At 40.4% G+C, this 26,069-nt stretch overlaps 1 protein-coding gene across 2 annotated transcripts; it reads left to right on the plus strand.

Moving 5' to 3' along the window:
* The first annotated feature begins 6,971 nt into the window (after positions 1-6,971).
* THOC1 (THO complex subunit 1) lies at positions 6,972-25,814 on the plus strand. Of its 2 annotated transcripts, XM_085052657.1 has the most exons (22): positions 6,972-7,186; positions 8,260-8,333; positions 8,436-8,496; positions 9,411-9,477; positions 10,535-10,653; positions 11,342-11,390; positions 11,899-11,994; positions 12,285-12,367; positions 12,847-12,920; positions 13,516-13,624; positions 14,669-14,800; positions 15,232-15,332; positions 16,605-16,671; positions 16,841-16,891; positions 17,541-17,611; positions 18,492-18,515; positions 18,938-19,033; positions 19,331-19,396; positions 21,366-21,449; positions 21,664-21,811; positions 23,335-23,413; positions 25,358-25,814. In XM_085052657.1, exons 1-22 carry the CDS (start codon positions 7,097-7,099, stop codon positions 25,651-25,653), a joined length of 2,037 nt encoding a protein of 678 aa, XP_084908783.1. In that variant the 5' UTR covers positions 6,972-7,096; the 3' UTR covers positions 25,654-25,814. The 2 variants fall into 2 exon arrangements, with proteins under 2 accessions (XP_084908783.1, XP_084908784.1); XM_085052658.1 differs by lacking the exon at positions 18,492-18,515 and having other exon boundaries at positions 6,974-7,186.
* The last annotated feature ends 255 nt before the right edge of the window (positions 25,815-26,069 follow it).

Raw genomic sequence — 26,069 nt, forward strand, 5'->3', positions numbered from 1 at the left:
CTTTCATCTCAATGCATCCGAGCCTGCCATTCCCACATCTTTTGCAGGCGTGATGTTCAAGAGCTTAACTTCCAGGCTCTTCATCTAGGAGGGACCCAAAAAGAAAACAACCTTACCTTCTTTGGGGCATCTTTTGAGTAGTCTTAGAGCCTAAGATCAAGGGCTCTGCTATCAACCAACGCCACTTTGCCATCATGGGTATTAGGGTTCTCTTTGTTCATTTTCTGTCACTTAGGCTGATCCTCCTGCTGGGAGACTAAGAGAGGACTTTCCATAACAGAGTCTCAGCAACCTGCTCACCACATGCATAATACAGAATATTAGGAGTCCTTGGAAACGAGTTTGGTTGCCTCACCATAGTGACTCAGACCATGGCAGTAACACTTGATCTTCTGGGCCTGAACTGTCTTCTTTCACCTAGAGAAACAGCTCACCTTGGTGAAAGTGTGGATGAATGTGCATGTGAGAGCAAGGGTAAACAGCTTTGGCTTTGCCACAAATTGGAATGTCAAAGGACAGTGGATCTCTTCATGAGCTTTTTCCAGTACTGCATGACAGGCAAGGCTGCCTGGAAAAAGACAGCTTCTAACAGCAGCAAGCACTTGGAGATAACTGAGAAAAATGTAAACACTGCTGATTCCAAGTCTGTTCTGATGTTCTGATTGAACAAGCTACACTTCCAAATGCCTTTCCATACTTAAGTGGGTGAACTGTGTTTTAGTAGTTAGATAGCTGCACTAAGAAAATGTTCAAAACAAGAAAACCTCTGGGGCATTTATATCATGGGGAGGCATATTGATGTTGCAGGGATTTTAAAGTGATTGGTTTCTCTAAAGCAATAAGAGTGACTAATTTCCCTTTCAATGAATCCACATATGCTCAGTTCTCAGGTTTTGAAAGGCAGCCAAAGCAACATTCTTTCAGGCTTTAAGTTGATATAAATAAAGTATAACAGAGAGCCCCAACAGCAAAGTTTATCAATGACACATGCCTTAGCTAGAATTTACACATGGACATGGCTGGATTTTCCACTTTGTCTTCAGATGGCTCTTAAAGAATGTCATCAGTTGCCATAAGCTGGCAGTTTCCAGCCACAGTCTGTCTGAGAGGGGGACACAAAACCCCCATACACAGACAATCTAGAATGACATTTGGAGAGCAGCAGACTGCGGTGAAACACAGGTCCACAAAGAGCAAAGTGCTTTACAAAAGTTCTATTTGGGTATGGAGAACTTACAGGTTTTGCAGAGTTCAATTAAATAAAAACCAAGCCAAAACACAAACACAAATACAGTAGAAAAGAACATATTCATAAAGTGAGCAGGGAGATGTGACACATACAATTTGCTAATTCCCTGCTGATCCTCCCTATGCTTTTTGGGAATTTTTTTAAGTATCTTAATAAAATTGTTAGCTGTAGACCTTATGTATTTTAAGATATTACACTGAATTTCACTACAGTTTTTTAAATGTTTTCCCATTCTTTCTTTTCTTCATTCTTTGTTGAGGAGAACCAACATGAGAGCAGCACATAGTGATGATGCAGCAACTACACTAGAGGTTCCAACTCTCCTAAACTATGCCCTGTGCTGAAGCACAGAAGAGATACAGCAGCTGACAGATCAACAACTTCTGATATAAAAACTTCCCCCAGAATAGTTTGCCTCATCTGGGGAGATTTTTGGATGAATTCCTGCTACACAGCTTCAGCGGGGCTTTTCCTGATTGCATTTCTGTAGCATGAACTACAAGAGTTGATTTCTTCTTTTCCTCTTGCCTATTCATGTGGCAGTCAGACGTTATTTGGACTGGACTAAACACTGGTAGGGACCATTTCCTCATTAACCAAGCCCCACACAAAGAACCATTGGGCATCCAGATTAAAAACATTTGATGTATGGTGGATTTCTTCCACTTTAGGGCAAAGTAGGCAAACATTTGAGCTCAGATGGGCTCTCCCTGCTTTAGCTTCTTTTATCCCTCCAAGGATTCCTTCTGTCCCTCTCCATTAAGACCAAGCTCATCCTCCAGCTCTCCATGACTCTGCCTCCTTCTTACATTTTACCCCCACCTCCTTCCCCTTAAGGGTGGGTCATTGCATCCACTCTCTCCACCAATGTCTTTCTAGTATTCTCACTTTCTTGTCCTCTTATTCTCACTTTCTTGACTTCCTTCTTTACGACCCCAAGCCTGGATTGCTGAGTATCTTTGCTCTCTCATTTCAAATTTATCCTCAAAGAAAAGCTCATTTTCAAAAGCTTATGATCAGAATTAGTTGCTGACCCTCCCACTAGTTTTTGTATGGTTTTTTATGTGTATGTTTAAACTAAAAGTTCTTTCAGCAGGAGCTGTATTTTACATGAATATTGACAAGGAAGCTCAAAAATAAGACGACAAGGAGGAAGGGATGAGCTTCAGTACAATCTACAGGAACTAAATCTGCAAATATGGTATCATTTTCCAGTAGCATAATCACAAAACAACAACATACTTCAGAATTCGTACCACTGGCAGATGCGAAAGTAACCCCAGGCACTTGTGATATAGTAACATAGGCATGTGGCCCAGAAGATGCCTTCCTGCATTCTTTAATAACTTAGCTTGACATTATAAAGCGCTCGTGAATTAAATTAAAGGTGTTCCATGTCACAGTATGCTCAAAATGAGGGGTATGTTGTAAGGAAATTCTAGCTAAAAAGGTCCAACTGATCCAAGTTCTCTGTCGGAATCACAGTAGTATTGTTAGGTTAGAATCCAAAAAATATTGCTACGTGAGGGATGAAGCTGTTGATAGCACAATTTTTGTGAATAACAGCCAGATGTGTGACACCTTGCTTTTGAAAAAAGCCAAATTTCCATAGTATTAGTAGCACAGAGATACGAATTTTAGTAAATTCTTTTGGCAACAAAAATGAAACATTCTCTGCATTGGGATAAACCAAACAATATATGGTAGACACTTCCACAAGGTTTTGACTCTAAGGTCAAATCCCTGGTCTTGGTCATAAAAGTCCTTAGTGGGTCACTTGACAATCATCGCTGTTTGAGACCATATTTCCACCTATGTGCAGAGTGGCAGTATTCCAGGAAAACTATGCTAGCAAGTCCCATGTCCCAGATAAAAGATGAGGAGTAGAAAAATCAGTCATTCTCAGACTCACTTGGGAAGCAGATTTCTAGGTGAATCCAGGTAAATGAACCCTTTCTAGCCACTCTTACCAAATTATTTGAAAAATGCCATCAAAATATATCAGTGAAACACTTTCTGCTGTAACTGATATGAGAGAATGGGATCATACAGTATATATTCCCCAGAAATTTATTCAATAAGTCAAGAGGAAACCCTGAAAGTATTAAATGCAGCAGATCATCATGAGACTTAACAAACATAAAAGTTATAAGTATGTTCTGGTGAAAAGTGCAATACACTAATAAAATGCAGAAAGAGTCTCTATTATTCACTTTATAAAAATGTTATTTAAGTTTTCCTGAGGGGCTATTTTTTGTGTTAATCTAGCTTCCCCTTCATCAGTCCACACATTATTAATTGTATCTCACAGTCAGTAACAAGCTACAGTGGCTGGCAGTATGCCACCTCAAAATTAAGTGCCTAAGGTAGGACACCTTGTATTCATCAATGTTTAAAAGATAAAACTGCCTTGTGCAACTTCCCATGACTGGTTTGGAAATAACAGGTAAGCTACTTAAGCTGGGCTGCTAAGGCAACTTATCCGGCTTTCATGCCTGTACTTCTACACTGGATGGTGTGCAAGGTTGTGGGAAAGGAAGAAGGTTGAGAAGAAAAGGGCTTTAGCACTAGGATGGGCAATGAAGAAGAGAGAACAAAGCACTAAGCCCTAGTGCCATCAGAGATGGGAGGCTTCAGAGTCTCCAAACATGCCCTTCTGTAGGAATGGTAACAGAAATTAAAATGCAAACTCAGTTTGGTATTGGAACAGGATTTTATTCCAAAAGAGCATCTGGGTGAAGTTTTTTGTAATTCCAACTACACAGCCTCTTGACATAATATGATAGAACATCAGTTCTATCAACTGACCCCTGAGTACAGAGATGTCCTGAGATAGTGTTGCTGTTGATTGCTTTCATCCATCTGAGCTTTCAGCTGGTGATAGCATTTAAGTCTGGGCTGAAAAATTATTTGGCTTACAATACTTTTGGAGAAGGCAATATTTACTCCTTTATCCCCCCTTAGCTTCCCACCTAGCACATACTAGAAAACACAGCTTTTTCTAACATACTGCTAGCTAATTTAGGACACTGACTCCCCTTCATATGCAGGATAATTGTGGAATTTTCATTTACAGGTACACAGCACTACTCCTCTGACTGAGTTTCTGATCCCCACATACCAAGAGCAGTTTTTTGTCTGCCAGCCCAGAGCACAGTTTGGCGTCTCTGTCAAGGAGGTGATGAGGTTTGCTTTGAGGGATGTTGCCAGATTTCGCACAGTGGCAACACCACGTGGCAAGCAGAAGTGACACACTGCTGACATTCCTGTTGAAGTAGCTGTCTCTGCCCAGGCTGCACAGCAGCTGCTGGGGTGAAAACTTCTTCAGGCACTGCAACCCCATTTATCCACAACCCAACACAAGCACTAACAGCCCAGTGTTGATCACCCCTCTGCGTGGGACCCTTGAAAAAGTAACAAACACCATTCCAAAAAGAGCAAAAATGTGGTATCGAACAAGAGGTGGCTATAAAACACTATAAAATCACAGTGGTAACATTGTTCTTCCTCTTCATTTGTTCCTACCCCAAGAAAAAAGAAGTCTTCAGTCATGTTGTACCCATTAACAAATATACTGTACTGCTTTTCCCAGCATGTTGACAGTCCTCTCTGTTCATATAAAACATTAGTCTTGACTTAAAGAATATTTATAGTCAAAAAAGACTCCATTTCCTTTAAAAGTATCTCCTTAGAACACTTCTACTTCCTACCATCTTTTTAAAGTTTAAAAAGTTTTTTTTATAAACAATTCAGAGATCTCTTCTTTGGTTCTCTTTCATAGCAAGGGATGGGGGCTAGAATAATTTCAAATTATTAATTTAGAATTTAGAATTTAGAATGGCCCTTTATTCAGATTTAATTTATCAAAATAAGAAATGAGAAATAGCGGGGAGGGGAAAAAAAAGTAAACTTTCTCCCAAGCCTGAATGAACAACATTCAGCAAGCCTCATAGCACGTGCAGGTGACTCATTAAAAAACAGAGATCATGTGGAGCCTGATTTCAATGTTATGAAGCCCCTTTCCCCATGATTTGAAACGAATTGGCATTGCTCTGGCATAGCCCACATTTTTTAGGCAGTGTCAAACAATGGTTACAATCACAGATGAGGTGAAAAACTCCGGGCTGGCAGGGTGCCCCAATCTCCCCACTAGCAGAGCAGCGTCTGGCACCAGCCATCCAAGCGCAGGTCAAGCTGCCCCTCGCTGCAGCCTCCTTTTCTGGGCAAACACTTCCCTCTCCCGGTACAAAAGCTAACTACAGCCACGCCACACCAAAAAAAAAAAAACCACCAAAAACCACATACTCCCTCCCGTCTAACCTTTCATGTGTTTTTAAAATATTTGCATTTAATAATGACAATAAATTTAATTTTAATATTTTTCGAGTCTTCCCGTATGGACAGGATATTGGATGTTTGAGCTTTTTCCCACCTATGAATAAGAGTTTGGCAGTACCTGAGCTTTTGGTCAGACACCAAAGTTCCTTCTAACCCAAACAATTCTATGATTCTGATTCTATGATCATGAGAAGTGTAATTTCTGCTGGAAATAGCTCTGTTACTCAGGATGTACCTGTAGGATATTGCTCAACCTGTAAACTGTCAGAACTGAGGTGATTTTGCTGATGATATAAAAGTCCCTAACCATTCTTACTTCAGTGATACTTTGAAAATGGTGGCAGACTATGGTCTAGGGTTGTTTATCAGGAAAAAACCCCAGCCACATCTATAGTAATTTCCACTTTGGTAATAGTGAAACATGGGGGGTCTGGGGACAAGTCTGATGAGGAGACACTGAGGGAGATAGGGCTGCTTAGCCTGGAGAAAAGGAGGCTCGGGTTGTTGCTCAAAATAGATGCTCTCACTCGATATTCAAGAGGCAAGGCCATACACTGAGATGAGGTATTTTATTTATTTACAGTCCGGAGCAGTAGAGCCATGCTGGGTGGCAAATCCACAAAGCCAAAATGTTTCATTATTTATACATTTTAGCAAACAAAGGCATTCGTGTTCATTGGCTACAAGTTACATAGTTCTCTTAATAATTTTGTATTCTATCTTCTGTTGGTAAAATAATTCCTCACTTCTCATGACAATCAGTCTGTATGGTCAGGCCTTCTCTGCAGTCAGTGTGTTTATAAAGTCAATGGTCCATGAGTTGCTGGTCGCAATCTCCCGGTCAGAATTACTTTTACCGAGCTTGAGCTGATTTCAGCACAGTTGCTGAGTTGGCTTTGTTAATTCCACCCTTATCTCAGCAGTTCTGCCAAATGTTCTAGTAGCCTGTAAATTCTGCATTCTTTTGTGTCCACTGTCAGTGGCACATGCTTCCCCCCAAGCTCTGCTAACCTCCACTTGTCTGAGACCATTGAAATATGTCAAGTCCTAAACTTTAACAAGGCAATTCTACTGACAATTTATCCTCCTAACACCCGGACATCCAGGAAAGACCTCATTGCTCTCTAAACACCCGAGGGGAGGCTGTGGCCAGGCGGGCTTTGGCCTCTTCTCCATGGCAACAAGGGACAGGACAAGAGTAAATGGCCTCAGGCTGTGCCAGGGGAGGTTAGGTTGGACACCAGGAACAACTCCCTCACCGAGAGGGTTGTCAAGCACCGGAACAGGCTGTCCAGGGAAACGTTCAGAGCGCGTGTGGATGTGACCCCTTGGGGACAGGGCTTAGCGGCGGGCCTGGCAGTGCTGGGCTAACGGCAAGACTCGATGATCCCGGCGGCCTTTACCAGCCGACCCCGCCGCGCTGCTCGGCGCTCCCCGAGCCATCCCGCCGCCTCACGCCGCGGGCACCGCGCTCCTCCCTCTTCCCGCCGGGAGGGGCGGGCGGCGGCCATGCCGTCATCGGCGCGCGCCGCGCAGCGCCCCGCCGGGAACATGTCGCCGCCGCTGTTCAGCCTGCCCGAGGCGCGGCTCCGCTTCACGGTGAGGCTCCCCCGCCTCCCTCCTGCCTTCCCTCTGCCCCTCCATCCTCCCCTCCATCGCTGCCGCTCGGACGGGGGCCGGGCGGGCGGGAAGCTGCGGGGCAGGGCCGTTCCCCGGCGCCTCTGGGCCCGCGGCCCGGTTGCCCCTTTATGGAGCGCGGAGCGCGGCCGAGGCACGGCGGGGTGGGAGCGAGCACGGGCTGCGCGCCGGCTCGGCCCAGGGCAGGATCAACCTTCAGGTTAGCGAAAATTAATGTAAAGGACAAGGGAAGTATGGCGTGCCCCCCGCAGCAAAACATCCGAGCGCATTGCACTTAGCTGCTCAGCGCCTCTGCTGAGGGATGCTTTTCCTTTGCCAGAGCCGGGGGGCTGCGTGTGCCGCCAGGCCTCTGGATCCCAGCGTGTGCCACCCAGGTTGGCAAACAAGGGGATAGGATTTGCATAGAAGTGGTCGAGGCACAAGCATGCGATCCGTTAGATCGATTTTGTAACAGGAAATAGAAATTTTTAGACTGTCTTGTTAGTAGAAGTTGTATGCTTTTCAGCATCATAAACGCAGGACTTGCAGGGATCCTTATGCAAGTTTGTAGGTGATACACACTTGGGAGGAGCTTGTAACTCCCTTGGAGACAGAGAGGCTCTCAGGCACATGATGTGATGCTTGGGGCTGCCCATGCAGGGCCAGGAGTTGGACTCGACGATCCTTGTGGATTCCTTCCGACTCAGAATATTCTGTGAGTTGTGTCCCAAACCACCATAACCACCTGAAGCTGTGTGTGAGACAGCGGCAGATGCAGTGTTGGTGACAACAGCGTGTTCACTGTGTATCACTTAGAAATACTATTTTCACCACACTGTTAGCCCCGGTTTGAGGTGTGATGCTCTACTAGCTCATGTGCCTGATTTCCTGGGTGCTTGTTTTTTGCCCTTCTCGACACAAAGTTCTCTGTGTAAAGTGACACCGGGTGTGTGGCAGAAAGATTTCTTAGTATTTCTGTCCACTGTCAGAGGAAGGAGGAGATTCTTGTCGGTTTGTACTGGTGTTGTATCTTTTCTTTCTTTGCATTTTGGTAGACATCCACCAGAGAGGCTCTGATTAACAAAAGCATCAAGCCGTTGTTGAACGCATTTAACCAGGTTCCTGGGAGGTAAGTAAAGGCCACTTGATTTTAAAGAAGTGCCTATTCAGATAATTTCTACTTATCTTGTGCCTGAGAGTTGTTACTAAGGTGGAATGTTTGTATTTGCAGTGAAAATGAAAAGAAGTGTACCTTGGATCAAGCTTTTAGAGTTGTTGTGGAAGAAGAAATAGTAAGTACTTTAAACTGCTGCAGCTTATATTTTTGAACCTCAAGCTTTTATTTGCAGGCTAATATATTAATGTAACAGCCACTTAGTTTAGTGTAAGAAAACACTGTTTATTAAAAACAGGAACTATGTAATAGTTAGGTAATTAAGATTAAATACAGATGCTTCAAAGAGATTGGTAGAATTTTGTATTTTACAGACATCACACTATAGTCAAGAGTTGTTGACTGAGACTTTTCCAGCATTTCTTTGTAATCCTTGTGAAAATCCACTGCATCTTAAAATTCTAATTCATAAATGTGCATTGTTCTGTAATGGTTATTTTAAGAGTGAGTGGCAAGGGTAGGTTTAGATAAGCTATCAGAAAGAAATTCTTCACTGTGAGAATGGTGAGGCACTGGAACAAGTTTCCCAGAGAAATTGTGTGTGCCCCAGCCCTGGAAGGGTTCAGGGTTAGGTTGGATGGAGCTCTGAGCAACCTGGTCCAGTGGAAGGTGTCCCTGTCCATGGCAGGGGGGTGGAACTAGATCTTTATGGCCTCTTCAAATCTAAACCATTTTGTAGTTTGTTACTTATATGTAACAAAGCTGACATGTCAGCTGAAAAGAATGATGAAAGGAGTCAAATAATGTATGATCAAATAATACTTGAATGAAGTCTGAATGTGGGATATTAATTTTCAGAGGTAAATGTCTCTCAGCGCATTTGGGTCTTTAGTGGCTGGAAGCAGTCAGGAAAGGTTTCAAACTCAATAAAAACTTACTATAATTAACTGATAGGTCAAACTTAATAGATTGGTTTGGAAAGTTGAATGTCAGTATTTGTTTTGAATTTGCCTTCTTGGAAACAAGAATTTTAGTTTTGTTAGATACATTTAGGTCAGACCAGCGAATTTCAACACTGTTTTCTTTGTTTAGATAAACAAAGCTCCATGTGAAAATCTCCTGGCAATTATTTCTCTTGCTATTAATGGAGTCACAGAAGGTGAGCATCTCTGTTTCAAATCTAATGGTAGTTTTAGGAGCCATTATGGGGAATTTTAAAATATTGATTTTATCTACAGTGGTTACCTTTTGTGAAATGCGGCGCTTATGCTAGTGGTTAGTAAGTTTGCTTTTGTTTCGTGAGAGAAATTAAGTATAATATAACTAAGTTTAGTTATATATATGACATCTGTGTTGGAATATTTTTATTTGTTTTTAATAGAGAAGTATAAATGGGTTTGGTTGCAGCGTGAGTAGCATTTTCTGTCTTTGTCCAGTACTCTAAAATTATTAGAAGTTTCCCAGCATAATTCCAGAGATGAGACCACTGAGGCAGGGAGGTAAAATGTCTTGGCAGAACCAGAAATAACATCTCCTGAATATCTGTGCTCATCTCCTGTCAGTACATGGCTGTTTTTTAGATACTTGAATCTGTTTCTGTAACTGTTTTTTGTGTCAGAAATCAGCGTGCTGGTCCCTTCTGAAGTGGCTTTTGAGCTTTTCCTTTCGTTTATTTGTTCGCATTGTTTATTGTTCACATTAATCATCAAAAAATATGGGTCAATTACATGTGTGTTTTATGAGCTGTAGAGTAACAAGAACTGTAATACAAGGAATGCAGGCACTGCCTGCAGAGCATGGATGGATGGCCTTGGAGCAGTGCTTTACTTGAAAAGGCTCTCAGGCTACATGGCTGTGTGTAGTGACTAACTGTGGATTTAGAAGCCTGAAAGAGTTCACTTGCAGTCTGCAAAAAGGTGTGATGTTGTTTCAGACTTTGAGGTCATTAGAACAGTGATTTTTTTATTGCTTGTTTTATGTTAGTGTGAAGCTTTTGCAAATTTCATTTGAGTATGTATAGAAGCAGCTTTAATTGAAGTTCACATTTTAGCCCAAGCTTTCTGTTAGGATTTGTAGGAGCTCAGAAGAGCTTCTTTCTTCATTTGTTTTTTTGTTTGTTTGTTTTTTTAAATAAAATGTCCCTCAAATGCAATGCATCTTTATTTTTCGCATTTCAGTTCAGATTTATTGAATAAAAGATTCCCTGTTCCTTATAGGTATCTGCACTGCATCAACTCCTTTTGTTCTTCTGGGGGATGTTCTGGATTGCCTCCCTTTGGATCAGTGTGACAAAATTTTCACTTTTGTGGAGAAAAATGTTGCTACGTGGAAATCGGTGGGTATTTTTGCAAAATGTTACATAGTTTTGCCAAACCTTTTGTCTATATGAACCATTTTTATGAACAGAATTTAACTGTCTTTGTAGCTGATACCTAAGTGTCAGGAACTCCGGAGGTAGCACATGAAAAACATTCTGCTTTCTCAGTATTTTCCTAACCTGAATTTCCTAACCAGAACTTCCTCTCATAGTCATTCACTCAAGCTGTTCTATTCCAGATAATAGTGTGGACCCTGATATATTCACAAGCTGTTCTTAATCATTAATTCAAGTATCTACCAATTTCTTTCTCCTGCTTTCAAATCACTAGTATTGTGAACGCTGTAAATCTTGTGTGAGTGCTCTTTGCTTATCTATATAAATCACACACTGAATAATAAAGGAAATTACTGTAAAAATCAGTGTATTCCAAGAAAAAAAAGTGGTTGCTGTTCTTACAGTTCATTGTAACATGGGGTTTTTTTATGAAGGCTGGGTTTAAATCTGTTTTGCTTTCTTGGAATTTGTGGGACTGCTCATTTTATATTGCCTTTTTGTGAAACCTGCCTGTTATGTAAGGGAAGACTCAAATTAAGAGTTATCTGTAGGAGTGACTCATACTTACTCATATCTTGTGATTGGATTAAATCCACTCAAGGAGGTTTTATGATCTCTTAATGTTCTAAATACCTTTATTCTGTTTCAGAACACATTTTACTCTGCAGGGAAAAATTACTTGTTACGCATGTGCAACGGTGAGTGATAGTTTTTTGGGGAGGGGGGAGCATAATTAAAGAACTTCCTGCCTCAGCAAATGAAAGTGAGTTTAATAATTAGATTTAAATTCAGATGTGTTCAATAAGTAATAAAGTTAAAAGGTGCGTCACTCAGCAGATAAGAATTCATGAGTCTTGCTTGTTAATGTAAAAGTCATTCAGACCTCAGGGAACTCTCTTCATCAGTGGAGATAATTACAGAAGAATGTCATTCCTCACCAATGACAAGGCTCATATCAGAGGCTATATTTGAGTAGGATTCATTTGAACTTATTTTTTATTGGTGTTGAAGGTGTTAGGAGAACTGGCAGAATGCATTTGGAAGAAATCTGTCTGATCAGAGGGATTCACTAGCATTTAAACTTACAAATATGAGCTTCCTTTAATTAGCTCTGTACGTCATGTAGTTAGCAAGTGTTGAATTCTATTACATGAAAAATGAAAAGAGGGATAAATACTAATATTCTTTACTTTCTATGATATCTAGACCTGTTAAGAAGATTATCTAAGTCACAAAACACAGTCTTTTGTGGAAGAATTCAGCTGTTCTTGGCAAGGTTATTTCCTCTTTCAGAAAAGTCAGGTGAGATTTTTTGCATTTCATGACACTTAACATTGAGACTAAATAAGCTGAACCATTTAAACTTACAGTGGTTGCAAACCAAATCCAGTTGGGCCAAATCACTTTGCACTTGTATCCTAGTTCTTGTGTCTGTCCTTGATGTTGTAAGTGACTTTTATTTGCTTTGATTTCAAACACAGGTTTTGAATACTGTTTCTGAGAACTGATCATTAGCATTTCATAAACATTTAACCATATGAACAGACTTGGGAACTTCACAACTTCTAAGACTTAGCCTTTGTTTTTCACAGGGCTTAACCTGCAGAGTCAGTTTAACCTGGAAAATGTCACTGTGTTCAATACCAATGAACATGAAAGCACTCTGGGACAGAAGGTAAAAATTCCTATGTCATTTTTCACTGATTCTGCAGTAAACATGTATGATTGTTTGCACAAAAATATGTTACTGTGCTTAGTGTTTGTGACTGTAAGTTCACCATTTGGTTGTCCCTCTGCCAGACCAAGCTGTTGTTTTGGGAATAGGCCTGTTACCAAGAACATTAAACTGTGCACTTGGAGGGGAAAAAGGTTGGTTTGATCGTGAGGAATGAGCACTATCACTGTGCAAAGTTTTCCCCACAGTGTGCAGAGGATAGAGCTTCAGTTCTTTTTCAGAAGTGATGCTACCATTGTATTAAGACAGGAATTTGTTGCACATTTTACAGTAATAATACCTCAGAGATCTTTTGAGTTACCAGCTTAAGCTTTCTGATCTAATCTGTAATTGAACGCTTATAGTAAAGAACACTGTGAGAACTTTATGCAAACTGCAGTGGCATTTGTATAAATTTTAAATAATTCTTTCCTATTTAGCATACCGAGGAGAGGGAAGAAGGAATGGATGTAGAAGAAGGTGAAATGGGAGATGATGAAGCACCAACAAGTTGGTGAGCTTATAGAACTTTTAAAAGCTGAAGCAAAGCTTGAAAAAGTGAAAGGAAAAAAGCTGTTTAGGAAACACCTTTAAATGTTGTGGTCCAAATTCTCCTAATTTCCTGCCCTCTCAAGCTCAGATATATCTAATCAGTGAAGGCTCCTGGCAATGTCTGAATTGTTTAAGTTGCCTGGAAGACAGAAATGTACAGATTTGAAAAAGTTTCATTCCTTGGCTGAGAGCCACTCTGGTTTAGACAGTTTTCCAAATTCCCTCGGCAAAACTTGTTGTGATAAGATGTATTCATTGATTTTGAGTATACGCTTCAGGAGAAAAAAACTATGTTCCTCTTCATTCCCCAGATAGTGAAACACTCTTAAGGTCCATTTTATGTCCTAGTTTTGCTTTTATGGTGAGAAAGTAACAGACTGAATGGAAAACTCTTACAAGGACAAATTCTGAGTTACAAATTTCTCTGTGAGGGTTCACTACTGACTCATTAATTTACCTCCAAAATTAATTATATTTTCTGATTTGTACATTCCTGAGTGGATTTGAATTTAATATATCGCTTTCAGTATGGTTTTCTGTGTTATTCTTTTCTACAGTTCCATTCCAATAGATTATAACCTGTATAGAAAATTCTGGTCGCTTCAAGATTATTTTAGAAATCCTGTGCAGTGCTATGAGAAGGTGTCATGGAAGACTTTTCTTAAGGTAATCTGAGTTCATGCTTTCAACCATTCAGCCTAACTCATTGTTTACATGAGTAGCAGTGACTGCATAAGCATGGAACAGATCAAAGGCTCATGCCATTGGAAGATGAGAGCGCATGAAGGAATGCATTTTGCTGTTTTAAAGTGAGCCTTTGGCAGTAAGCAGTGTGTTAAGATGTACAGTAAACCCCCTAAGTCAATATCAGACTGCAACAGTGCTAGAAATACGTTTGTCATGGTTATCAGCTGCAAAAAGCAGAATTTGTGGCTTAGTTTAGTTTTTTTTACCCCAAGAAGATAAATAGCTATATCTAGTCCTAGCTCTTAGTTTTGAGTAGTCATATTGAGCCCAGTGGGATCCTAAAGGTTATTGGTTTCTAATGAAGCACATCTCTTTATAGAAGCAATGACTTGAATGTCCCCTTCAGCCAGCTGTTTCAGTTTTGCTTAGTATGAATATTGAGGATGATTTATTGCTAAGCTACTGCTTCTTCACAATTTGTCACTCAGTATTTATTTAATTCAAAGAAGCCTATTTTTTGAAATATCTGTATTCTCTGTGTTCTGATAATAAGAGGTGACATCTGCTCAGACATCCTAATATAAATCTGATTAATGAGGTCTACTAATGGGGTCAAAAAAAAAAACCCAAACAAAAACTACCACAGGTGCAGTTCAGAAACTGATCAAGGCCAGACTTAAGTCTTTCAGATGAAATTTTTTAATGTAGCACTGTCATCATGCAAACCTTTCTCCTTCATGATGTCTAAACAACAAAGGAATTGTGCACTGTTCGGAACCCAAAACGTTGTTTTTCTTAGCATATTTTAAATATTCCGTGTGATTAGACATTCTGATGTGATAACACTTCCACTTCATTTGTGGTGCTCAGAGAGGTCCTACACACTGGTAACAAATGGGTTGTTTTGATGGGCTGATTGCAAGTTTACAAATTATTTTACTTTTTTGGCTTTAAGTTTAGTGGAGTTTGCTAACTGCAAAGGTTTTTTATTGGTATAATGTGGTAAATAACTCTGTTTTATAGTACTCAGAAGAAGTTTTGGCTGTTTTCAAAAGTTACAAATTGGACGACACTCAGGCTTCACGAAAAAAGTTGGAAGAACTAAAAACAGGAGGAGAACATGTATATTTTGCCAAGTTTCTAACTAGTGAAAAGGTATGTGATTTCCTTTCTCAGAATCCCAGGCTACTTGAGTTTGGAAGGAACCAGTCTCATTCAGCCTCCCTGCTCAAAGTTCTCAGCTGGGGCAGTTAATCAACACTATGTCAAGTTGGGCTTTGAATGTCTCCACAGGTCAAGATTCCACAGTTTCTCTGGGTATCCCATTGCACTGTTTGGTCATGTTATTTAGATAGATTTATTCTATTCTTTTTCCTATGTTACTCTTTTTTCTAGTTTATTCTTTTTTCTATTTTATTCTTTGTGGATTGCTTCTGTTAATTATTCACTTGGGGGCTTCTGTTTCTGGAATAAAAGAGTCTTCAGTAAAGCTGCCATTTGTTTATTGGATTTCATTTTTGATGTTGCCTTTACAAAGATAAGTTAAAAAAGAGTAAATAATCTGTTGCTTTTTTGTTGTTGTTTAGCTGATGGATTTACAGCTGAGTGACAGTAACTTCCGCCGTCACATCTTGTTGCAGTACCTAATATTGTTTCAGTATCTAAAGGGACAAGTCAAATTTAAAAGGTAATGTGAAAATATTTTGCGGTTTTGGTATGGGGAACTAGGAACTTGTATTAAACCAAAATATTCTAAAATGGTTTGTCTACTTATTCTGAGGTTTTTGTGGAACTTGGAGCCTTGGGTTGGTAAATACAGGGTGTGGCTGAGGTTATTTTACAGCAGGAAAGCAGAGAGGTCTCATTCATTTCTCTGTTACTCTCCGTCTGATTCTTTGCTGTCCCTTGTTCTAGTGTTCATTGGACTTACTTAAACTTGTACAGTTTACTGTACCAGCAAAAACCCAATCTGCTCATCTTTGCAGAGTTAGTTTTCTGCCAGGTTGGTGAGGTGTGGGGTTTCAGAGAAGTAGAGACCATTAAAATTTGCTTAGGGTGAGTGCCAGCTATGAGAAGGGAGGAGACTCTCTTGGCAGCACCAAGTTGTTAGGCTTGTGCAAGGTACTTGTGTGTGGCATCATTTTGAATCTATACTGACTCTGCAGTGTGCCACTGGTTGCTGATTTGTTTTTTCCTAGTGTGCTACAGAACTATGTCTAAAATGGCAAGAAATAACAATGGGGATTGTTGCTTTTATAAATTAATGGGATAGAACCAACCCCCATCTGTTCCTAGTGTCTAACATCATGCTGAAGAAAATCCCATCTCTGTTCATTTCCTGTGCCCTGGGCCATATGTACACATTATAATTAACATCCTTCACAAGGCAGTTGTCTCTCACCTGCAATATATTGCTTTTTATAAACAGCTCTCAAAGAACTTTGTAAACTAGATTGGGATCATTATCGTAATTCTGCAGATTATTTATCAAGGCAATCTAGTGGCAGAGAAGGAGTGGAATTCAGGTCTTCTGAATTGCAGTTAATCCTCTTGAGCAGACAGTCATTTCAGTGTCAGTTCATTAAAATGTTCATTAAAAACATTCATTTATCAGTGGTCAAGGATGGCATGAGATACAGATGGTGTAGTATTACACTTGGTTAGTGTTTTTGGGGTAAATCTTTTCATTGTACCCATTTGCTGTGTTGTGGGTCCAACATCAAGCTGTGATCTTGAATCTCACAAATGCACTTCCTATTGGATGAATCTAAACCTTGATTGTATAGTCCCCAAGCACATCTAATTAATTCCACAAACTAATAAATGGTCAGTCCCTGGGACCAGAGCAGATCACATTCAAAATACTTTCCTCAGATCCCCTCTAATAGTCCTAAGAAGGTATGTAAATTATGTGTCCTCAGCACACTTTTTGATGTGTTGTTTTGTTTTTCAATTCCAGTTCAAATTATGTTCTAACAGATGAACAGTCTCTTTGGATTGAAGATACTACAAAAGCAGTTTACCAGGTTGGTGCAGTATCTAGTTTCATAAAAATTACATGAAAGAATATTAAGCATGTAATACTGTATCAACCACCTTTGAAGCAGTAAACACCATTTTCTCTGGGGGTTTTTTTCTACATACTCTGCTACAGGTAAAATGCAAAAAGTTCACTTGCTTTTCTCACATTCATAGCTTCTTTCAGAAAATCCTCCAGATGGGGAAAGATTCTCAAAAATGGTAGAGGTAAGTACATTGATGCCTGCCTGAACAAAGTCTATATAACACATAAAAGAGCAGTTTCAGTTTAAACTAGCTTTTGGAACACAACTGTTACATCTGGGAGAACTTCTACCTCATTCCAGTAAAAAAAGGTCTAAAAATGTCTTTTTATTTTGTAGTCATATTCTATCCCATGTTTTGATTAATATTCTTTTCTTCCTTCTCCTGGGGAGAAACAGAAATATGCCTACATGTGCATGTGTACACACAGGAGAGATGAGTTATTGGAAAGCAAAAAAAATTAAAAATTTTTGCAGATAGGAGTCCTGTGCCCAAAGAGATGGAAATAAAATATAGTGAAATTAATAAAACCCCAAAAAGTTGTCTTCATGCTTTCATTTTTTCCTTTACTTTGACTTCATCTGTTTTTTTGTCTAGACATGGGGAAATAAAGCACTTCCCACAATTTTTGAAGAGAGGAGATACGCTATTTTTTGAGTAAATTAAACCAATTGTTTAAGAGTACACTGATGATCTTTAAGATAGTGACTAAAATATACAACCTAGAACAAAGTTTTCCCCTTAATTTTAATAGTTCAGTTTAAAACTTTGAGGTGAACTCTGAAAGTGATTATGACCCTAATCAGGTGCAATACTTTCTGTGTTTCTCCAGCATATATTAAATACTGAAGAAAACTGGAACTCATGGAAAAATGAGGGCTGCCCAAGCTTTGTGAAAGAAAGGTAACTGTGTTATGTATGAAACAGAAGCTTTCTGCTTCTTTTGAAATGGTGGTTCCACTTCAGAGTATGGTACCCATGGTGTATATGAGCGTTAACCATTCACATGGTTCTCCACTCCCTTGGAGATCTGCACAGTTGCCTGTTCCTTCAGCAAGTGCAGAAGGTTCTCAGATTTCTGCCAAAAGTCATTAGGCTTGCAGTGTGTCAGGGAAGAGGTGGTTATGGCTGTGTGGGCTCTCAGGAGAGCATTCCTCACTGTCTCAGGGCAACATTTTGTGGTACTGACAAGGAGACTGGTGCAGGTTGTGTTCCCTCCTGCTTTCAGCAGACCCCAGGTTGAAGAGGTTAGTGCCTGACTTTCTCATATGCCCCTTTGGATTGCCTCTAATGAAGCCTTTGGCATTATGGCTTTGTCAGAGCAGCATACCTGGAGTTTGTGTAACAGTTCTCTTACACAATTTATTTATTAGTTTGATCACTTGATCTTGATCACTTACCTTAAGGGTAATGACAATTAGGTGTCTTTTCACCACTGAAAGTTTCCTGTGTAATTTAATTTACCAACTAGTGACAAAACTTGAACTTTGACTCCATGTGTCTACTTTACTATCTTGAGGGGATGCCCAAACATTTGTCTTCCATCCTTCTCATTGTTCACACAGACTGTAGCCTCTTTGTGGTAAGGAGCATCTGGGTCATTATCTCTTTGGAGACTTCCTTTTATTGGAGAGATGAGGTACAGCCACCTCTTCATGACTTAAGATGTTTGCAGAAAAAGTGGGGAGGGGGGGCCGTTAGAGGAGAGAAATTACTGTCTCAGGGGGTTGTGGGAAAGTAAAATTACTAAATTTGACTTTTATAAATGTTCTGTCTCCTTCAGATCTCATCCAGAGTTTCAGCTTGGGTAGGTCTTGCCCTAACCTCAGTGCTCTGGGATCTCCATTCTCTGATCCCATGAAATCAGGTGCAGCTGGGGAAAGAGACCTTGCAATCATAGAGCAGATGATCCCAGCAGCAGGGTAGATCATACTTACATGTGCTGCTGGCACAAATGTGATTTGCTTCCTTCTCTTTATTGGGACTCTGGTGCACCTTTACATTTTTGAGTGAGCTAGTTTTGGTGTCTGGCAGAATCCTTTCCTTATCTTTGCCCTTTCTCTCCTCTTCCCCACTGCCTCCTTCCACTCTTAGACTCATTGTCCTTCAGTCCTTTCATTATGATTTAACTTGATATCATCTCAAGGTGAAAGGTGAAGGTGAAATTGCTTTTTTTTGTTCTTGAGATACTGGTTTGATACCCAAGAGCATCCTTTTTCTTTTCTTTAGACCTCCTGATTCTAAGCCAATGAGGCCTGTGAGAAAGAGGCCAGCTCCAGAGGATTTCTTAGGAAAAGGATCAAGCAAAAAAATCCTTATGGGGAAGTATGTTGGATTCTTTTTCCTTTATGGGGTTTCTGGGTTTGGACTAGTTAGTTGGTTTGGGAGGGTTTCTGTTTGGGGTTTTTTTCCCCCACTGATTTTTCTATATAGTAATTTTCAAACTTCCTTACTTTGGAGCTGCCAGGAAAGAGCAGCCAAAGGATATATCATTCTTTTAAAACTTGCAGTAGGCTCTCTTTCCTTATAACTATATTTTATAGATCCCCTTAAAACAGTCTGTAAGTGTGGAATGGTAGAATGATGAACATAAATTATGTGTGTTTATGCTTTTCTTTTCAGTGAGGAGCTGACCCGCCTTTGGAATTTATGTCCTGATAACATGGAAGCCTGTAAATCTGAGAGTAGGTAGGTAAAAAATGGGTGTGTCATTGTCTAAAGCTAACTAATTAACACTCTAATTAGAGTTTCAAAATCGGCACAAGGAAAATATACAAGATGATCTTAGGAGGTGTGCATTTCACTGTGTCTTGAGAGAAGTTTGTTGTATGAATCTTTGCCTTGAAATCTCAGTTTTCCTCACTTCTTCTAGTGTTTATGATGTCAGTAATTTTCATTGCTTAGTAAAGTAAAAGCTAAGCTGAGAAACAGATGAAAGTTCCCATTTTGTCGAGCATGATTGCATAATTAATTACCTTATATAATGAAGGAAGATTGCCAAGTCTGGCTCTGATGAAGTTAGCATGCTACTTGGCTATGATTTTCGAGCAGGCTTGTGCTTTGAACAATGGTAGATAAGAGATTGGCTAGTAGGCATTGTTCCAGCACCTACCAGATCTACTCATGGGGCAGATCCAGAAAAATGCAATTATTGGTTGTCCCTTCTGCTTGCACAATTGTAGGAAATACTTAAAATGTATTCTGCTACACAGCTTTCTTTGTTACAGATACCAAAATCCCTTTCTCTGTGCAGACACAGTACAGGGTAAGAAAATGTGGAGAAGGAATGGGATTGTTCCCAAGGAGAACTCTGCTAGTAGTGGCTGTAAAGTCTGGTTGCCTGGAGAGAGGTGCTAGCTGTGCAGATACCTTGAATAGGGGAATTGCTTTTCCAGAGGTTTAGAGCTTTGCATAGGAAGTGCTCTCCTTCCTGTGAGTCTGGGATGTACAGGAAGGCCTCTGACAGAATATTTGCCTTTACTAGGCAAAGGGCTGAAGGTGGAGTTGGGTTTGGGACCAAAGCTTTTGATTTTCCTGTGTGTGAATGTATTGTCCTGCAATGTCTTTAAATAAAAATAAATAAATAAATCCCTAAACAAATGGAGATAAACCAAGAAAATGCATGCCATGGTAAACAGGAAGTAGATCCCATGGGATCTGGATTCAGTTCCAAGTTTTTATTATGGACTTTGTGGCTGTACATGGTCAAGTGACTGTAGCTTTTTGCTTTGGTTCCTCACATCTCCATTTAGATGAGGTAATATTTCCGTAGCTGTCCTCTTTTTAGATGTTTTGTTCTGGGAATAATGCAGCAGGACTCAGATGGGTTTTCAAGGTGCTGGCTTTGGTTCCTGTAGTCAGTGCTAATGCTGTCCTTAAACATGCACGGGGCACTGCTGCCCTGGGCAAAATGCATTTTTCAAAACAAAATTGAGGTGAATTTACAGACCAGTGTGCTTCACACCCTGCTCCAGCCCATTACTAGACTTCCTTGCAGAAGCAGGTGTGTGCCTCTGTCAGCATTAGGTAGGAGAAATACAGATCATTACAAGCTTGCTTTGCACTGAGTAGCTTGGCTCTCGGTAACCTACAGCTCTTACGCAATCTGTGTTTCTTGGTTAGAGTCTTCTCAGCAGCAAAGTGTCCTGATGGTGTGAAATATCATTTCTGTTCTGGTTTTAGGTCAGGGTTCCTTTTGTGCTGCTTTGAGTACCTGTCAGAACCAACCACAAATGGTTCTGAGAGCATATGGAGCTGAAATGGGGGTGGGGGGGGCACAGTTTTGTGCCATTTGATGTTTTGTGCCTGTCAAATGGCACAAAACTCACAACCATTTTAGACTCCTGAGCACTTGTGAGCTGTGCAAGTGCTGTTGACAGATGTTGATGTCACCTCTTGGCATGGCAGGAGGTTTAAATGTATATAAGACACAGTGCTAGCGACTGCTGGCACACTCCAGTAGTTATGCAGTAAATAATTTTATGGCAACATGTATGAAACAGATTCTTTGCTTATTTATAATGGTTAAATTTGAGTGAGTTGGTTTTGGATTTTTTTTTTCTTCAGTGGGTGAGCTTGAGATGTGTATGAAGGAACCAAAAACTCTATTTTAGAGAAGTTTGTGAAGAATATTAAGCTCCTAATTTGATTTTTTTAGGGAATATATGCCGACATTGGAGGAATTTTTTGAAGAAGCTATTGAACAAGCAGACCCTGAAAACATGGTTGAAAATAAGTATAAGTACGTCCATCTCTGTTGTGTTTCACTTGATTTTGTTCTATTTCATGTTTGGATTGTTAAAGAAAACAGACTGTTCTCAGCATTACTCATGTCTATGTAGGACTCCAGAAATGTATAAAAGTTGTTTCAGAATCATACTACTAAAAGTCTCACAACTTTCTCTGTGCTTTTACAGATGCCAGACTTTAGTAATCAAACTTGTGTTTTATTGTAGGGCTGTGAACAATTCTAACTATGGCTGGAGAGCACTGAGACTTCTGGCACGCAGAAGTCCCCACTTCTTCCAGCCAACAAACCAACAATTCAAGAGTTTACCTGAATATCTAGAAAACATGGTCATCAAATTAGCCAAGGAACTGCCTGTAAGTATTGTCCTATAATAGTAAGTGCTGAATTCTATCACTTTCTGCTTGTTGCTCTGCAGTCCATTTGGTACATGGAGACAGAGGGGGCAAGAAAAAAACAACCAGGAAAAAAGTTTGTACACTAAAGTAAAAATTACAAATAAAATTAGTCTGATCTCTGGAGATCCTGGTAATGCTAAACTGAGTAACATTGATTAACCTAGTAATTGTTGAGCCCTGCCTTGTAGTCTGTGAAAAAAACCAGCTGTGGCAATCCTGTTGGTAGGCAGGAGTGTATATATATATATGTATATGTGTGTGTGTATGTATATACACACATATATATATATGTGTATATATATGTATATATATGAACCAAGCTACTTGGGTTCTGTGTTGCAGTGCAGACCACTTTAATGGAAGGTATAAGCCAGAACTGGGGCTCATGAGCATACTGGGATGGCAGGAAAAGGGGCAGCATGTGCCATTGAACTTGCTCTGCTAATTGCTACCAGAGCTTTATAGCAAGGTTTGCCAGAGCACTTCTATCATCTCCCTGACTTCTAAACTATGCAAAATAAGAATAAACCTTATAGAGCTGTAAATTTAAGGCATTAACCTTTTTCAGCAGAAATCTGAGCCCAGGGAGGGGCCTTTCAGATCACTTTATATACAGTGATAGGAGAGGCTGACAGTGGGGAAGGGGTACTGTCTACACCTTTGAGTCAGCATAAAACCCAGCAATGTGTTACAGATAGAAACCCCTGCTTCTCTACTGAGACCTTGCTTGTGGGTAATGTGAAACTACTGAGGTGTAAAGGTTGGATTTTAATATATGGCTGTTTCGTTTGTCCAGCAATCAGAGTTAACTGTATGCTAATAGCAAATTTAGAAATAATATTGGGAGAGCAAATGTGTTTTAATTTGTTGAATGTATTAAGGTATGGCTGTATGCAATATTCCTGATGGTACTGATGTCATGTGCCGTATATTATTGCAAGAAACAAATATAGACATAAGGGCTGTGGCTGAAGTGTAGAAAAAGAGGAAACCTTTTGACTGATCAGTGACTAAATGAGGAAGTGAAAAGTTTGTGTTTGCATATTTGTTTGCCATGTTCCAGAAGTCTGAAAGTACAGAAACTTGGGGGAGTTCCCAAGTGAGGAATAAAATTAGTGAATAACAACAATAACGATCATTTTTAAAAATGTTCATCATTAGTGATCTCAAAGTTGGTTGGCTGTTTTATTTTTTTTTTTTAAGCAAGTAATAAAGCTCACTAGGGAATGCTTAGTTGTTGTTACTATGAAAAGGAAGAATCCTGTGAAATCAGTGGATGCTTTTATTATGTTTTTTAGTTAGTAATATGTTTTATTAGAACTTGTTACTGATGTGTAGGAGACTGTGGGGGATTTTTAATTCTCATGTGGGATCATGTTAGGCCTTCAGTTCTAACACACATTCCAGAGACGAGCACAGAGCTGTAGAATTTCTCTTTGAACACAAAATTCATCCAGTGATGTTTAGTTCTTTCATTGTAGCCTCCTTCTGAAGAAATAAAAACTGGTGAAGATGAAGATGAGGAAGATAATGATGCTTTATTAAAGGAAAACAATGAAAGTAAGATTTGCATGTTGTCAGTCTTTTCAGTTTTTCTCTTGATATGTATTGCACAATCTGTGTTTTAACATAGTTTCTACTGAGGGCCATCAGTCCTGCTTACCCCAGTGCATTTGTACCAAAAAGCACAGCCTTTTCAGGACACAGGGCACCAGGAGCAACCTCCCAGTCTCCTGGCCTGCAGTACTGGAAGCATCCAGGCTGTTGGACAAGCACTTTCATTAGGAGAGCCTCTTTCACCCTGTCTGATATGTGGTGTATGTTGCCAGTCTCTCTGGGTGTTCACGGCTGAAATGGCAGCTGTGCAAAAGCCAATGTGAGTGCTCCTCACCCACTGTCCTGTTCTCTCTGCCCTTTCATCACTGGGGAAAGCACCCTCCCCTAGCCCTTCCTGGAGTGGTAGTTTGGGACTTTCAAAAATGGATATATTCCAACTCTGAGATCTTCACTTCCTCTTCATTTAAAATACCTTAAAAGGCAAAAGGTTCTCTGTGAGAAGAGCAACCTTCCTGAAAACATCCTCTCACTCATTTTTCTCCACGATCCACTCCTGTTTGTCTCTTGCCTTTAATCCTGACATGTCCTACTCCTGTGTGTCCTTCCCCATCTCCTTTGTGAGTCTGCCCCCTTCCATCCTCACTCATGCCTTCATTTCACAGCACCTTCTCCCTTGAGTGTTGTAATTCTGTGTGCCAGCTCCTGGATCCTGCATGGGCAGATGGGATATGCAGGGCATGGAAGCCAAAGACTGGGTACCTCTGACAGCTTTGTTGAAAGTTTTTTTCTGTTAGTGGAAAGCCACCTGTGAGCCTCTGTGAATCTCTCTCATGTTGCCCTTTTCCATCCAACATTTGACCTTTTCCACAATCTCCTTACCAATAGCAGAGAGGTTCTTTCCTCAGCCTTTTTTTAAACAGCCACAGTGGTGTCGCTGTGTGAGATTTACACCTTTCTTTAAATCTTGTCTTAAAGCAGTGGTGGCAGAGCCATGGTCTGCTGTGCTTAGACATAAAGGGAATGATCTCAGGGCTTTTGTTGTTTCGTTGTTCGGGATCTTTTATCCTTTCCCCTCCACGTGGCTTTAGTTTAGATAAATCAGTGTGACTGATAAGCACTGGAGAGAGTTGAAATTTCTACTCCATGCCAGCTGTCTCTTCAGGTGACCCACGGGTGAGATATTTTCTTAAAAATTAAGAATATGATTAATTTTTCTACATAATTCAATGTTTGGTGTTTCTTCCTTTAAAATTGTGAAATAAACATGGGTGTTAAGCCATAGATTGTAGACCATGATAAGCTATGAATGTGCAAAGCTGTCTGTGCTATTGCTACAGCACTGGGCTTCTCAGCAGAGCCTGGTATTCCATGGTTCTTATGTCAATGCCAGAATGACAGAAAATTCCTTTAAGAACTGAGTACACATGAAATTTACTGTCACAGTCCTGTTTCTACTATGAACATAAGAAAAAGGAGTGAAACTGGGTTGGTTTGTTGGGTTTTTTTTACTTGGGTTGACTTTGAGTGAGGTGGCTAAAAAATTCTGAAAGACAGCTAAATGTTAAAAATCACTATATTTTAATGTTATAATTGACTTGTGTTAAAAACTGTAGTCTGCCTGTCAAAATCCTTGTTTTCATTTGGAAGAGGCAGTTCTGATCTCTTTAAGACTTTAGCACTTCTCTCTCAATATAACAGGAGATAACATGAAAAGCAGGAGTTTCTTTATTATGGGCATTAAGGTACATTCCTCTTGAAACCCAGGTAATCCACCAGTAAAAATTTGCTCTCAGAGCTCAAGTAGGTTTGAAAAGCTACAGGAAAGGTCTAAGTCAGTCTGTCAGCAAATAAATAGATGATTTAAAATGGGGCAGACCAGAGAAGATTCATTTGCAGTGTCTGGAGATGTTCTCTGTGTCTCTCTGATTCCTTCTCTGTTTTCCCCAGGTCCAGAGGTGCAACGGGACAAAGTCATGACTGGCGAGCAGATCGAGTCCTTTGCAAACAGGCTGGGGGAGCAGTGGAAGACCTTGGCCCCCTACTTGGAGATGAAGGAATCTGATATCCGGCAGATTGAGCTGGACAGTGAGGATGTGAAGATGAGAGCGAAGCAGCTGCTGGTGGCCTGGCAGGATCAGGAGGGCACACATGCCACCCCGGAGAACCTGATCACAGCGCTGAACAAAGCCGGGCTCGGGGACCTGGCAGAAAGCCTCACCAACGACACTGAGGGCAGCAGCTAACTTGCCTCAGATGCCAACTGACTGACTGGGGGCTGGGGGTGTTGGTAATTGTGACTCTTACGGTGCCTGTCATTGATAATTGTTACTTTTGTCGCTAGGTAACAGATTTTTGATAGGTATTTTATGTTCGGTAAATGTTATAAAGCTTTTTAATAACACTGTTAGGTTGTCCAGATTGTCTGAGAAAAGGATTAGTCGTCCTGGCCCAGAACTAGGAAGCTTAATCTTTGGTGGTAGAACGTAAAGGGGAGGGGTGGAGAGTCAAGGCAGCTTTTGGTGCAGGCTCTGGGCAGGTGTGGCACCAGCAGAACGTGGGCCACTCCCATTGGACAGTGTTGGCAGCCTCGTTCCTCACAGCAGGGGACTTTGTGAAGGACTTTGGTATGACCCTTTGGGGTGATGGGAGCTGGGGACTG

Source organism: Lichenostomus cassidix, chromosome 2, assembly GCF_008360975.1.
Source record: "Lichenostomus cassidix isolate B80296 chromosome 2, HeHo_3.0, whole genome shotgun sequence".
Lineage (NCBI taxonomy): Eukaryota > Metazoa > Chordata > Aves > Passeriformes > Meliphagidae > Lichenostomus > Lichenostomus cassidix.

Coding starts and splice junctions, on each gene's coding strand:
- THOC1 (XM_085052657.1), top strand. CDS start 7,097: ATGCCGTCATCGGCGCGCGCCGCGCAGCGCCCCGCCGGGAACATGTCG. Junction 11,995..12,284: donor TCCTCTTTCAGAAAAGTCAG/GTGAGATTTTTT, acceptor TGTTTTTCACAG/GGCTTAACCTGCAGAGTCAG. Junction 12,921..13,515: donor GATGAAGCACCAACAAGTTG/GTGAGCTTATAG, acceptor TCTTTTCTACAG/TTCCATTCCAATAGATTATA.